Below are 13,907 nucleotides of genomic sequence, written 5' to 3'. Positions count from 1 at the left end.
TTGCCTCAAACATGTAAAACTAGAGGAGCAGAACCAGAAAATGAAACTTCAGAACATATACTTTTTGTTGAATTTGTTTCATGCTTTTATTTAAGTTCTGCATCATCAAATGCTCTACTAATATTAGAAAGAATACAACCCCAAGTATTATTTCTAGATTCTCCAAGAGCAGCTACTGCATTGCTGTCTTATCTTCTCTCTCATTCTGAAGTCTTTCTTCATGCAGCCGGACAAGGATGGCAAAGCCTTAGGTGTGGGGAAGACACCAATATTCTCTCTCTGTTTCAGAGTTACCTTATGTGGTTTTGCATTTAAGAATCATGAGCTATAATGCACAAACATCACTGGGAGCAGATACAAAGAAGCTAGAGCTTTCCCTCTCATAGGACTGATGTCCACTCCCTGTAGGGAAACCAAGCTCTGTTATCTGTTCTCATTTTCTTCTTAGCTTTGTGTTCCATTTTACACGATCAAGGATAAGCAGCAAAGTCAAAAAGTAAACTCAACCTGTCCAGGTTCTGTAATGTGACAGCACTCTTCTGAGATGTGGAAAAATGTAGCTATAAACTTGTTCAAGCTGAGCAGAGGTCTGAACAGAGATCTTTTAGTCCCTGGACAAATAAACCACTAAGACGGTATGGAAGAGAACCTGGACCACAGCCCAGGTTTCTGGATGAAAGCCACTTCCTGATGTGTTTTGTCAACTTCACTTTTTCTTCATGCATCATTTACAATAGAGCGACTGAGATGCACACACACTTCATCTGTTAGTACCAGACATTTACATGAGGTGGATGCTGAGTAACAGACCGAATTGGAAGGCAGCAGCTCAGCACATGCAGTACCAGACCTCAGGCAAGCTGGCAAGCCGCTGACTTTGGCTGCCACACAGAGCTGTTGCTTTCTAAGTTCTGGATCTTTAATTAGATGTTAGCTGTCTAAATTCTGCTGTCAAGTGAAACTTCAACATCTTTGTTCTCCATGCCTTTGAGAATGTGGGGAAAAGAAGCATATTATACTGCTGTAGCTTACTTGGAACAGATTTTCATGAAATGGCATTAGCAACATTAGATCCCTCTCTGTACTCTCATTACCATAGCTATGTAGCTATGGTTACCTGTAGCTATTACTACAGGTAACATTTTTTTCCTTAGGTAGCTCCATTCTCAGATGCTATGTGGAAATAGTACATTACAGGGTGTTGTAGGTTATTGTTATAGAAGTCTGAAGGCTGGTTCTGAAGGAATTTGTGAGTTATCTTTCTGGGAAAGTGTCAGAGGACTGAATTTTGAGAGGCTGAAAATCAGGATCTATCAAAGTTTTTAATAAATGGAAATAGACTGGAAATGGGGGTATAGAGACCCAGTGTGCTTAAAATGTGCTTGACATCGTGAAATTATATTTAAGGTGGTAATCAAAATAATTTGTTTTGTTTCAGCACCTCTGAAAACTGTTGGGTATTTAACTCTTTCTTAAGCTTCACCCCTGAACCCATTGGCAGGTTTTCATTGGTAAGCTTTTTCATTATTTATAGTTATGACTTGCTAGTTGTGCCATCTAGAAAGCATTAAGATGCTGAAAACTTTTGCATTACGACTATGTTCTTTGCTACAGAAACAGCAGGTTCTCTAACACAGCCTCAGGTACCACGGGGAAGCTGGATGTTTCTCTACATTCCAGTGTGTAGGAGCCTCATTGACCAGCACTTCCCTGACTTCTGTAACAAAGCTAAATGTAGCTTCTATGTTACAGCTCTAGTAACCAACAGTCAGGCAGTAATCATCACTACATGAAATAAGAGCAATTACTTTACAAAGGGTTGCTATAATCTCTCAAACTATAGAGATGACCAATCTACTGATTTCAAAAACATTTAAATACTTTTATGAAGTTGGCTATTATTTTTTCCCTGAGGCTTTTAAAATAAGATGTGAAATTACTTCTGCCATTTTTAAACAAAACCACGATTTTTAAAGTTTAAAATAAAAATCTTTCTTACTTTCACAGAGTTACCATTTCTCTTCATAAATTAGTTAATGGCAATGTTATCCAAAAATATAAACTTAAACATGATACGTTTTATACAAGGGTAGATTAATTTAAAGGCTGCTTAGCTAAACTTCTATAGACCATAGTACATGACTTTCTCACTCTGTTACAGTTACAGTCAGTCCTTTGAAGTCTTTCTTCAAGGAGAAAACAAGAATGCCAAAACACTGCTGGAAGGCATGAGGTAGACTGATTTATTGCAATACCCTTAAATGTACCAAAAATAAAGTTCTTTCATAACATAAAGCTTTTATTTGCTGATGAATCAAACGTACCAAATAGTTCTCATCTTGAAAGGCGTAGTGCAACGTAGTGATCCACTGACAATCTCCATTCACCAAGACGTTTCTCTCTTCTCGGAAACAAGCTGTCTAAAGGAAGAAAGGGGAAGAAGCCATTGTCAACATCAACAAGTAGTTTTCACAGGATGAATATATATGGATGTTTTATGGGATTATCTAAAATTACTGAACAGAGGTCTCTATTCATCTGAATTTAGTCTGCACAAGTGACAAGCCAAGGAATCTCTGCAGGCTTGTAGTTATGCATTCAGTCATTCTAATTCTGACTGCAACCTTAAAAAAAAAAAAAACAAAAAAAAAACACCAAAAAGAAAACCCACAAACCAATCCAAGCCAACACTAAATCTTTGTTCCATAATATATCTTTAAAAGCTAGAAAAATGATAACTTATCACTGCAAATCTGGTTCTTCTGAAAAAGACCCTTGTGAAAATATATCACAATGTTATATATGAAAATATATCAAAATCTTAATTTTCTTACACTGCAGTTCCAGCTATAGACACTGCAAACATGACAGGAAATAAGCAAAATTTACTGCCTTATCTTTGTCTAGTATAATACATTTCCAATTCCAAGAATATTTCCTCTACTTCGAATAGCATACTGCAACTGTTCAGGGAAGCAAGTGTAATGTGTTTTCTCAGCATCTTTACATAAAACCACCTTCCATAACCTTCAAGAATCTCTTCCTTAATAAAAATAGTGTTTTTATTGGATCAGATCAGTATTATCAAGAAGCAGACCTTGGGATTCTTTCGGTACTGTCGATTCAGAAAGCCATTATTATGGCATCCAGTAGTTGCAGATTCAAGTGTTTGGGTTTTGGATAAGAATTCATTTTTTGTCATTGCCAATTGTCTAGATGTCATAGAAAACGCACTATGAAAGGAACGTTCTTGGGAAGCCGAAGCCTCACCATATATCAATTGCAACTCATAAAATTATTTTAACCATTTTTTCCCCTTAAGGAAGCAAAAGTCAATTTATGTTTCTACTGAAGAAGGTCATATTGGGGTCATGTTGTAAAGTTAGTAATTATTGGTGCAAAGAGATGCGTATTATAATTAAATGTTAACTGAGAATGATTTTAAGGTTTACGAATGCAAGGTCAAAGTATCACAAAAAAAAAGAAAAGTTTGGCAGCAACAGCAGCTCCAAGTAATCCAATCCCCTGCCCTCAGCACCACGGCGCAGCAGTTCTCAGTTGTTCTGGCACTGCTCTTTGGGGAGGCTGCCAACACAGAAAGCTAGTTTATTTATTTTCAAAGACATCAGTTCCTTGATCCAGTTCACTGCGCAACCTCAAATAGTGAGGGAATGTTATGAACACTTCCAAACCAGTAATGCTTCTGAGCACTTTGCATCCTGAATTCAAAGTATGAAACTATCCTTTTCAGCTTACACTGGCTTAAAATGCCTTGAGACATGCCTTGAGAAAGCATGACAGGCTACCTAATTAGCTAGTCAGGATTTATTTGGAACTGTGAGCGGTAACACACTAATGACTACACATTTTGTTGTCAGAACAATGAATACAAATGGCCCACCTCATCAACATAAATGGCATGCCTATTTTTTTTGCTTGCAACCCATTTACGGATGTCAGCTGATATTCGCTAATCTTTCCTGTACCTCAGTAGCTTCCAACCATATGCTTTTTCTTGCAGCCAGTACACAAATCCACAGCATTTTGATAACTTTTTGCTGTGTTTAATCTCATCCAATGCTTCATATTCCATAAACAAGCATAACACTTTCTTTCTTAGACCACTCAGCACATACTAAAACACCTCAAATCTGCTTTTGAGTGGAGCTGCCCACTTAAGACGCCATTGTATACTTGCAGGTTTCATTTGAAAAACGAACAAGTTCTACCACATCTGTGAAATTTTGATTTCCCAAACATTTCAGGAACTTGATATGCAGGTTGTAAGCTCTTGCTTACCCAGGAAAGCCAAAAAAAGCCAACAAATTGAACAGGAAATGTCAAAGGGGCACAGCAAAGCAGACAGCTGCCTTTTCTGTTCTTTGTAGATGGGGAAATCAGCAGGAAGAGGACTTGGCTGGACTGTTACTTATCCTAACTGTGTATTGGGAAAACTACTGCTCATTACAGCTCTTTCTTGGTAGATAACACTCTTCCAGGTCCTAGCCTGCCTGACGAGGTAAGAGGAGTTAGTCACATAATTTGAAGACAACAATTTGCAAAGAAAGAGCTCTCTCCTCAGGACATCTCTGCATAAAGTTTCAGCCATTTAACCAGACCTTTTAATTAAGTCACTTTAAAAATGACAGAAGTAAGCCAGCATTAGTTGTATCTCCATCAGAGTTTGGGAACCCCCTAAAAGCACTTTAGGATTTAAACTGATTCTAGGCTGAGCAATGAATTAGCCCAACTGAAATCTGTGTTGAAATGGCACCCAATTTCCCCGGTGCAGGCAAAGGCTTCATAGAGAACCACTGATGCAGCACAGCCGGGAGCGTGAATTCTCCTGACAGCTCAAAGAACAGCCCAACAGCAGCGGCTGTGCTGCTGGTGAGGAGAGGCCGGGCTGATGGACGGAGTGTGACTAAATCAGCCAAATGCAGTGGCGAAGCGGGGCTTAACAAGAGCCAAGAGATTAATTCACAGGAAAAGAGGTGGAACTGACTCACTGAAAGGAAGGGAGAGACGAGGAAGGCTGGGGAGGGGGAGGAGGTGTCAGGAAGGGGACAGAAGAATAGGACAGGGAAGTGTCAGCAGGCTTAGTCCTCAGCAAGCAGCTAGCCTTTGTCCCTCCATAAAACTGCTACAAAGAGTGATGCAATACACGTATTTTCCCCTCAAATCTATTGCTCATTTAACTGCTGATTTATATAACGTTACATTCGCCTACTACACTGCAAGAGGAGGTATTCTAGGAATACACCAGTTATGGCACATTCCCAGTAGGTCCTTGCCTAATCTGTGAAGTACACATTTCGCATTTACATAATTTGTTGTGACAACGTACATCTCCTTTCATCAAAAACACCCTTTTTAAACAGACTTACCCTCTTAACACATTTGTTTTACAATTTGAATCTGTGGTTTCAAAGTATTTAGTTACAGTTTTACCAGTTACATAAATCCTGTTACAAACTGCAGGATGCAAAGCTCCTTAATGTATGCTTTCTGAATACAACAGGAAAAAAAAAAAGAACCTTTCATAATGTATTTGTATGCAGCTGTGAACGTCATAGTAGCACCGATCTCAGCTTTCATGTAGTTTTTAACTTGCCTTTATTGTAAACAAAAATCTGGCCAATAAATTCAGGGTAAGAACTAGGGCAGACTGTCTGGTAAACGAATACACGGTAATGCTGAGAACAACAGATGCCTGGAAGGGACCGTCAGACTTGATTGCATTAAAACAGCTTAAGAAAAAAAAAAGTATGAAGCTCCTAGGCTCACAAAATAATTCTTTCTAATCTGAAAGAGCTTCAGTGTAATTTTCCTGATGACATTTTTAAAATTCTCTGCTTTAGAGAATCACATTACTTACCTCTGCCCTTTTTAGCATTTCCCATTTATTGAGAATTTTCATGGCATAAATGCGCTCCGTACACTTCATTTTAACAACTGCAACCTGCAATAATAAGATATCCTTATTTAACAAAAGCATGGTCAGAGAAATACAACATTTAAACAGCTTAATTTTCACACAAAAGCACTGTCAGAGAAATACAGTATTTAAACAGCTTAATGTTCACACGGTGTTAATGAAGTCAGTTACTAAAAAGCCATCAGCAATCAATTCACACCAATAAATTTCAGCTTGATTCTGTGCTTCCTCTGTATTCCTCTTCCATTAATACTACGGACTTGATGCACAACACACCCTGTGTGGTCAAACTGCTCATGAGCAAGTACATTGGGGATGATACAGGAGGGGCACCAAGCTTTTCCTAGGCAGATGCAAAGTAAAGCTGCATTGCTTACGATGAACGAGGAATGCTCCTAACACCTTGCCTTCAGCCAGCCAGGGAACTTTTCAAAGGGCAGCCTTAGAAAAGGAGGAAGGCTGCTGCCAATAGAAATACACTACGTTTGACTAATTTGTTTTCACATTCCCGTTTTCAGAAACTTGAAAGATATTTATAAATTAACATGCTTTTGTGTACTGTATGCAGATATTTTAAAAGAAGCAAAAAAACAGCGTTCATTTTCTTAATCATCACTTTTGCTTGAAGCATTTTGCTACACAGCCTCTGTATTAAGTCACTCGCTTAGACCAGCCTACCACAAGCAGTTGTTCATACGGCTGTACAGTGGAAGAAAAACTGAGGAATACAAAAACTTCAAGGCCTAGGAATGCAAAGACTGTACTTAGAGCAAGAACAAAACTAATTCTTCTTGTAGTAAAGCTATTATTTCCATAAAATTCTTACATTTGGCAAAGAAAATCAAGACTGACAACTAGGACAGCGACATTTCCACAAGACTGTACAGGGACCGCTTGAGTATTTCTGCCACTATTGCTTTGCCTATTTCAGAAGCACAAAACCTATCGGCTTTCATCGCTTCCATCAGAGCTCTGAGTAGCAGGGGGAGCGGTACCAGGAATCACGTCGTGCTCTGCTCTTCTGTTGCTTTATGACCAATATCTGTAAGGGATTCAGGAGATGCAGAAACTCCACCAAGATGCTGGCTCTGAAACAAGGTTGGAATTGAGCATCGAGGAGATCAACACAAGACCTGAGGAGGGAAGAGTTCCTCCCTGGGGCTTACCCTAAAATAACTCCAGGTGAAGGACAGGGGGAGACTGCCCTTCCAGTAGCAGAGGGATGAGATCCCCCCGTTCAGACACCTGGCTCTGCAGGTGGATACCGAAGCCTCCCACCCCTCGGTGCCTGAGGCTCCTCTCAGCAGCTTCAGCCAACAGAGGAGCTGCATCTCGTACACAGCTGCACAGTCATGCAATGGAAATCTGTTATGGAAGGACCAGCAGCTATCTATGACAGGGAAGACATGGGAATTGAGCCCTAAATACAGTGCTAAGAGGAATCCTTCTGTATGGCATGTAAACTATCCCCAGCCCCTCAGCACCTCACCTCTCCTGGTCTGCAACCAGCTCCCGCAGACACTGCTCCTGCAGCAGAGGATGGGGGAGTACAAATGGGAGTCTTGCCTGAACATGAGGCTCCTTGGGCAGATATCAGAGGGTTCAGTGCTGACCTGCAATGCTGGTAATGCCCTAAGATGTCTAGCTTCATTACCAGCCTTGTCACAGCCATCTAGTTCAAACCTACTCTAACAGTCTCTCCAACTACAGTGAATCGAATCATTTGCCTGACACAGCTGAAGATACAGTGTAAGCTAAACTATGCATTAAAAGCTCTGAGAAACTGCAAGATGCTGACATAGTCTCTGTAGATGTTAAATTCTGTTTCATACACAACACGATCGTTTGGGAAATACCCCAGTATCCACTTGGGAAATACCCCCGTCTCCACCGAAGGAGAAGAGCGGAGCAGAATGCGATGAGCTGCTGCAAAAAACAAAGGCTCTGGGGCAGAAGTGATTTACAAGTTGAGCTTCGCAAGCCCTGAAGAAGCAAGATTCAAGTTTCATTAAAGCACAATGCTCGAATCGCTCAGCCATCTACGTACAAAGCAGAAGACAGATACACATCTATTAGGTTTTATCTAAGGCCATCGCTGTCTGCAAGCACTGCGGGGCAGGGGAAGCTTGGAGACTGCTCTGTGCTGAACTGGCAAGGTGTGACGTGAGCCTGGCATCCAGGAGGGCACTGCGAAGCTGTGCAAACATTAAGACAAAGCAGTAAGTGAGAACAAGCCTGGAAAAAGAAAAAAGAAAAGGGAGTCAAATGTGTAGGATCTGCTCAGCAATTCCCCAGTTGCCATCTTTATCAGTGCCGTCATTTTCAACTGAAAGGACTGCTTAAAAAAGCCTGACTAAAATTTCAGGAGGTGGGGAATTGTTTTCTGTGGAAGAAAAAGTGGGATTAATACAAGGAGCGTTGACTCTCACATTTTCACTTGAAGTGGTTATCAGATGATGGCATCAGTAAACACACCGATGCTGTAGTTGTACGGGAGCAGTGGGACAAGAGGCTTCTTGTGCCAGCAGAAAAAAAGTGTTGAACCATGCAGCAAAATGGGTAAATCCCCAAGAAAATAGAAAGTAGCAGGTGTTTTTACAAGGAAAAAGAACCTGAGAGGTAAAGAAGACACCCCAGAAAAGCAATGGATTTTTGGCCTGACTAGTCCTGACTCCCCGGTTCATTCGAATCATCAGGATTTATTCACCTTTTAAGATAAAAAACACTACCACGAGAACACCAAAACCTCACTGCTGTCCAAGAATAATATTGCATGCACACACAAAAACAAACAACTTACAGCCTTTGCTCCACAAAGCACAAAGTTAACTTGAGGAAAAGCTTTTACTTTGTCTATCAGGTAGCAATACTTCTAAGATTGCGTTCGTGATACAATACTTTGGTTGCTACAGAGGTGCTGCAGCATATTTGTTTTTTCTTGCTTTTCTAATAACTCCTCTTTCTCTGGCATATCGAAAATGCAGTTAAAATAACCACAATGTCTACTCTGTACGAGCAAACAAAAATCCCTTACGCTGCAATTGTGCTACCCATGCAAGATGTCAAATTTGAAATATGACTGCTTTATAGGACACACCAATTCACTACATCATAAGAAAAATCTTCAGAGGTATGTTCAGAGGTAGTCCACAGGACACACGTGTACAAATGTCTCCTTTCACAACAAAAGCATTGCTGCTACCTTAAGCATAGGTTTAGAACATCACTGGCTGAACAAGGGCTTACTTCGTGCACACACTGTAAAAAAATAGGATTTAATTATGATTCTTGCCCTTTATTTCCAAGGCTAGTGCAACCTTTTTTCTTTTAAGTGTTCTTCAGACTTATTTATGGGGAAAAAAAGTTTGAGAATTGGAGCGGAAGTGTGAGAGCCCAGCATGATAACTGCATACCACAACAGCCCATCAGATTTGTATTAATTTCTGCCATCCCTTTTCTTCCAGGACTTTTTGCCTCAAAGCTCTGCTTTCCTTGTACTGCAATAAAATAAAACTGAACCAATATAGCTGAAATAACCTTTTTAGACTTTGGCAAGAGCTAGAATTTTGCTTCTCAAATTGTTTCATAAAAGCCTTTTGCTGCATTCTGATCTTCCAAAGCCATTTGATATTGGCATTTCGGGCTGTAACGTGCAAAGCTATCCAAAGCTTTTCTGCCCCAATGAAGCCTACAGGGTGGGAATCCGAGCCAAATCAGCCTCAACAAACATGAGATTTCCTAGTCCTGTACTCTGACCTCTGAGTGACATGACCAATGTTAGGAAGCAGCATCAAATTACAAATTTATGCAAACAGCAAGCATGATGTAAGAAACTGCAGAAATCATTTAAATGCAAGGCTGAATTTCCAGAAAGCAATTAAGATAGTTAACAGAAAGACTTTTGACTGGGAACCTATGGATTGTTTGATGCTCAACTTCTTGAGAACCATACTGGCATTAATTTCAAGACAAACATAAAAAAGCTACCTACAACTATTTACGCTCATGGCATGTTAAACTTTCATGTAAAACTTAATCCTAAAATTTCAGCCCTTGAGGACAAGGTGAAATTCAAATACAAAAAGCTCTCACCTGAAAAGGAGATGAACTCAGACATAAAGCTAACAGTCTGCAAGCTCGTAACGATAGGTATAGGGACGGGTAAACATTATTGCCTTGTAGAAATAGAAAAGCATTGGAAACTCCACGCACAGCCACAACCCAGAGAGAGAAACTTCACACACAGCAGGTATGAAGAAGGAGGAGTATTTAGAGCTTCTCATATTGACACGGGAATAGAAAAAGCTTTGCTTGTTCAAAAAAAAAAAAATAAAAAGGAAGGCTAAAAAGTGGCTATGATTGCCACCTACCAATAAAATTGGAAGGAAGGACACCGCTAATAAGGATGATGAAAGATCTGCTTAGGCTAATGGACAATAAAATTACATGGATAAAATGATGTAAAATTGCACGAATTAACCTTTGGCAGGAACTTGTAATGGCTTTAGAAATTTGAGTGGGGATTTTAGACAAGCCTTTCAACCAGAAGAGACAAAATGTCATTTCAGATGTAAACAATTTACCTGTAATGTCTTATTACCAGACTCGTAATTGAATATTATAGACATTTCCCTCAGTTAAAGCTCATAGGTGCCACTTTTACACTCCTGTTTCTGCCTCATGCAATTGATACCTTGGATGATACCTACTGAAAACACTCTGCAGGAACTGCTTTATCTTCCCAATACTCTTGGACAGGAGAAGTCTTTGATACATAGCTCATTAGTTAACAGTTTTAGTACTGCAGCATGGAGAAAAACTGGTCTGGACTGCTTTATCAGGTTTTTTATGCCTATTTTACATTTTAAATGAGCAGCAGTATCTTTGCAGGGCTCGCATTCCGTGGTTCACATTTCCTAAACTAAGTCATGTTTTTCTCACCGAGAATAGACCTTCACACTGTACAGAGAAGAAATCAGTGCCAGCAAGAAGGAGTCTGCAAAAGGTGGCCCTGAGCAACACCCAGACTTGCTCCTCAGCAGCCAGCACACAGCCAAGCACAGCAGCACGAGGCAGGTCTGTCTGTCCCGTCTGTCCGTCCAGCTCCATAGCAGGTGGGTGCTGCCACCACACAGCCGCCCACTGGCCTCTTTCAGCAGCATTTTCAAAACCAACCAGCTCCTCTCTCTGTCCATTTCCACTTCAGAAAATACCTTGTGAAGAGCATGGCACGGAACAGGAAAAGCTCATTAAACATTTATTCAACACCACGTGTTCAATGCTTGCAGTCTGAGCAGCTGGGTGAGCAGTGCCGTACCTTGTGTCCTCTGCTTATGAGTTCAGTTAATTTAGGGAGGCACGGTCCTTGTGGGTTCCCACTGCCAGTTACCAAAGCACCTGAAGAGGTGAGAGCCTCAGCTGCAATCTGTAGGCTCATCACATTCCACGTTAATTTCTAGATGCAGACAAAAACTTTACACTTAGCACCCTAAATCTGTGACTACAACATGGACGAGGCCCTAACAGCACCGTGTCTTACTGCCAAGGGTAATGGTCAACAGGAAGGTTAGTTCTTGCTTGTTCACTTCTGAGCCTATCTGTCCTCCTAGCCAGTGCATTTCCCATTAGGAACCATGTAATTCATCAGAAACCTGTGGTACATGGGATCGGTCCTATCCCCTTCTCTCAGCAATGAGAGATTTGCTTCTGGCAGCACTTGGACAGGTCTTGCTTCCAGCTGAGACTCTGACTAAGCACACTGAGTAGAGGCAACAAGAGCTATTGCTGAACACCGTATGGATCGAATCTGCACTCAGCAGCAGTTATAGGAAATGTATTTCTAACCTATCAGTAGCAAATCCTACCGAAGCAGGGCACTTTAAGAATATTAGTTATTTTTGTGCTAAGCAAGACCAAAGGGTTCCTCCCTTCCGCTGCAGTGCTGCTCACTGAAACAAGTCCTTGCTAATAAACAAGGGAAGGAAAGCGATTGTTTCAGTCCCGTGCTGCCAAATTTCCAGGAGGTGTCAGCCACATTATGCAGGCCAAGCACACAGAAAGCAGATCTAAGGCTGCCCAAAGTTTCTCAGGTAGGCACAATGCCACGAAGCCCAGTATCTCAGGACAGGATTTCCTTTCAACTCATGGCCTGCAGTGTTTCTAGACAGAAGGAATAGCCAGCCACATGCAAATCTCAAACCACAGATATAATGCATTTTTAAAAGTCTAAAAACCAGAGGAGTTTTCCATTCTGTTCTTGCGTTATTTAGATTTTCTCCTAGGAAAGGTGTGTTTGCAGTGGATAACAAAAACTTCACCCTACAGAGCATATTCATTCTTGTTCATCAAGACAGGACACTGCATTAATTTTATTAATAGAACCCAGAATTAAGATTACAGACATTTTAGTTCTGATTTTAATTCAGAGGGTTGTTTTTTGTTTTTGTTTTTTTTTAAATTATTACGACTATTATTTTATTCCTTATGGAGGTTGCCCCTCTGCACTTGAACCATCTGCCTACATGATCCCCCAAAAACCACAGTGAAAGCAGTGTGTGGGCACTCATGACAATGTTCCAGCCTCCTGGGCGTACACCAGGTGCGTACACTGCAGGAGATGGGCAAGAACCATTAGTAGTTTATTCTTCTCATAGCTAACGTTTCAAATTAAAATACTATTCATAAGAACAGCATGCATTCAAAGATCATTTGAAACTTTTCTTTATAACTACGAAACTTCTGAAAAAATGTAATGATGTTCTCAAGCCAGCGACTCCAGGACTCAGAGCCTTAAATATTCCTGTAAAGGATATTCAGACATGCAGTTTACCATGCATGCAAAGTAGCTGGCTAAGTTTATGAGAAAAGGAGAACTGCATGTTTTGGCAGGTGGCTACAGAAGAAATCTCTAGGTCCTGAGTTAGGCTATTTTTGTCTTAGCATAATAATGAGAACTTTAAGAAATATTTTTTCACTTGCTTTCCCAACTCTCCTTTGCTCTCAGAACTTCCACTCAGGTGGTTTTGGATTACCAGTTGTTTTCTTCTTCTCATATTGCTGGAAAAAGTGTAAAGAATCAGGCTGAGTTCTGCTGGTTTGAAAACGAAAAGGAAAGAAAAAGGCACTCACAGTAAAGTTACACACTGGGGATTGTATCAATCTGCCTTGAATCAGATGCTGCTGTATTCATAAAGACACACTCACATGCCATCTCAATCCACTCTCCGGTCAAGGAGCATGTGTCTCATGTGTTGTGTGGCAAAATCAATCACCGATCCTGTCTGATGCTACGTCTTCATTCCGTTTAAGCCATCTTTCTTCAAAGCTCCTGATTTATGCAAAAGTTCTTCGCTAAGACTAAAGCCCCTGGGGTTCTCAAAGAAGTCTAAAGTAGCTAAACTGTGGATATAGCTGCTGCACACATTCAGGAGAATGGAATGTAGTTTTCAATCTTTTTGAAGTCTGGCTTGTTTAGCTGTTTGGCTTTTTAATTTAAACTACTTATTTCTACAAGGAATATGCCTAGTTTAATTCTGATTAAATTCTTTATGCACTTCAATAAGTATGTTGTAAGCATAGTTTTTGTTGTTGGTTTTGTTTTAATCAAGAATGAAAGAGTAACCTTATAAGTAACACTAAAATCCCATCAACTAATTTATAACCGTTCTTATGTGTGTATGAATGTACCACAGCAAAATTATTTACAGCACCCCATTCAGTTTTTGAAGTGTTGCTTTACACAAGTCAGATGCCACAAGGCCCTCTAAAGAACCTAGATTTTATTTTCTTATTTATGGAATTTCAACCTTCACATATTTGCTATTTTATAATGCCTATATTTGACAGTTATAGCACCCTACTATGCACAAGGGTCAAAGGATTCATTCATAAGCAAAAAGCATGAAATATTCTCTGGCAAGCAGGATTAAAGTACAGTGAACTTAAAATCACTCTAAACTGATCAAAAAGT

At 40.2% G+C, this 13,907-nt stretch overlaps 1 protein-coding gene across 8 annotated transcripts in view; it reads right to left on the bottom strand.

Annotated features, from left to right (window-relative positions):
- CDC42BPB (CDC42 binding protein kinase beta) overlaps window positions 1-13,907 on the bottom strand; it is a 94,367-nt gene that overhangs the window by 49,699 nt on the left and 30,761 nt on the right. For all 8 annotated transcript variants that reach the window (XM_072038258.1, XM_072038259.1, XM_072038252.1 and 5 more), the window contains exons 3-4: window positions 5,879-5,962; window positions 2,325-2,420 (exon numbers count right to left, since the gene is read on the bottom strand). In XM_072038258.1, coding sequence (XP_071894359.1) covers window positions 2,325-2,420; window positions 5,879-5,962 — 180 coding nt within the window. The remainder of the gene's footprint in view (window positions 1-2,324; window positions 2,421-5,878; window positions 5,963-13,907) is intronic.

This window comes from Anas platyrhynchos, chromosome 5, assembly GCF_047663525.1.
Source record: "Anas platyrhynchos isolate ZD024472 breed Pekin duck chromosome 5, IASCAAS_PekinDuck_T2T, whole genome shotgun sequence".
Classification (NCBI taxonomy): Eukaryota; Metazoa; Chordata; class Aves; order Anseriformes; family Anatidae; genus Anas; species Anas platyrhynchos.
Note: the sequence above shows the minus strand (reverse complement) of the source record. Positions and strands in the feature narration are given on the sequence as shown.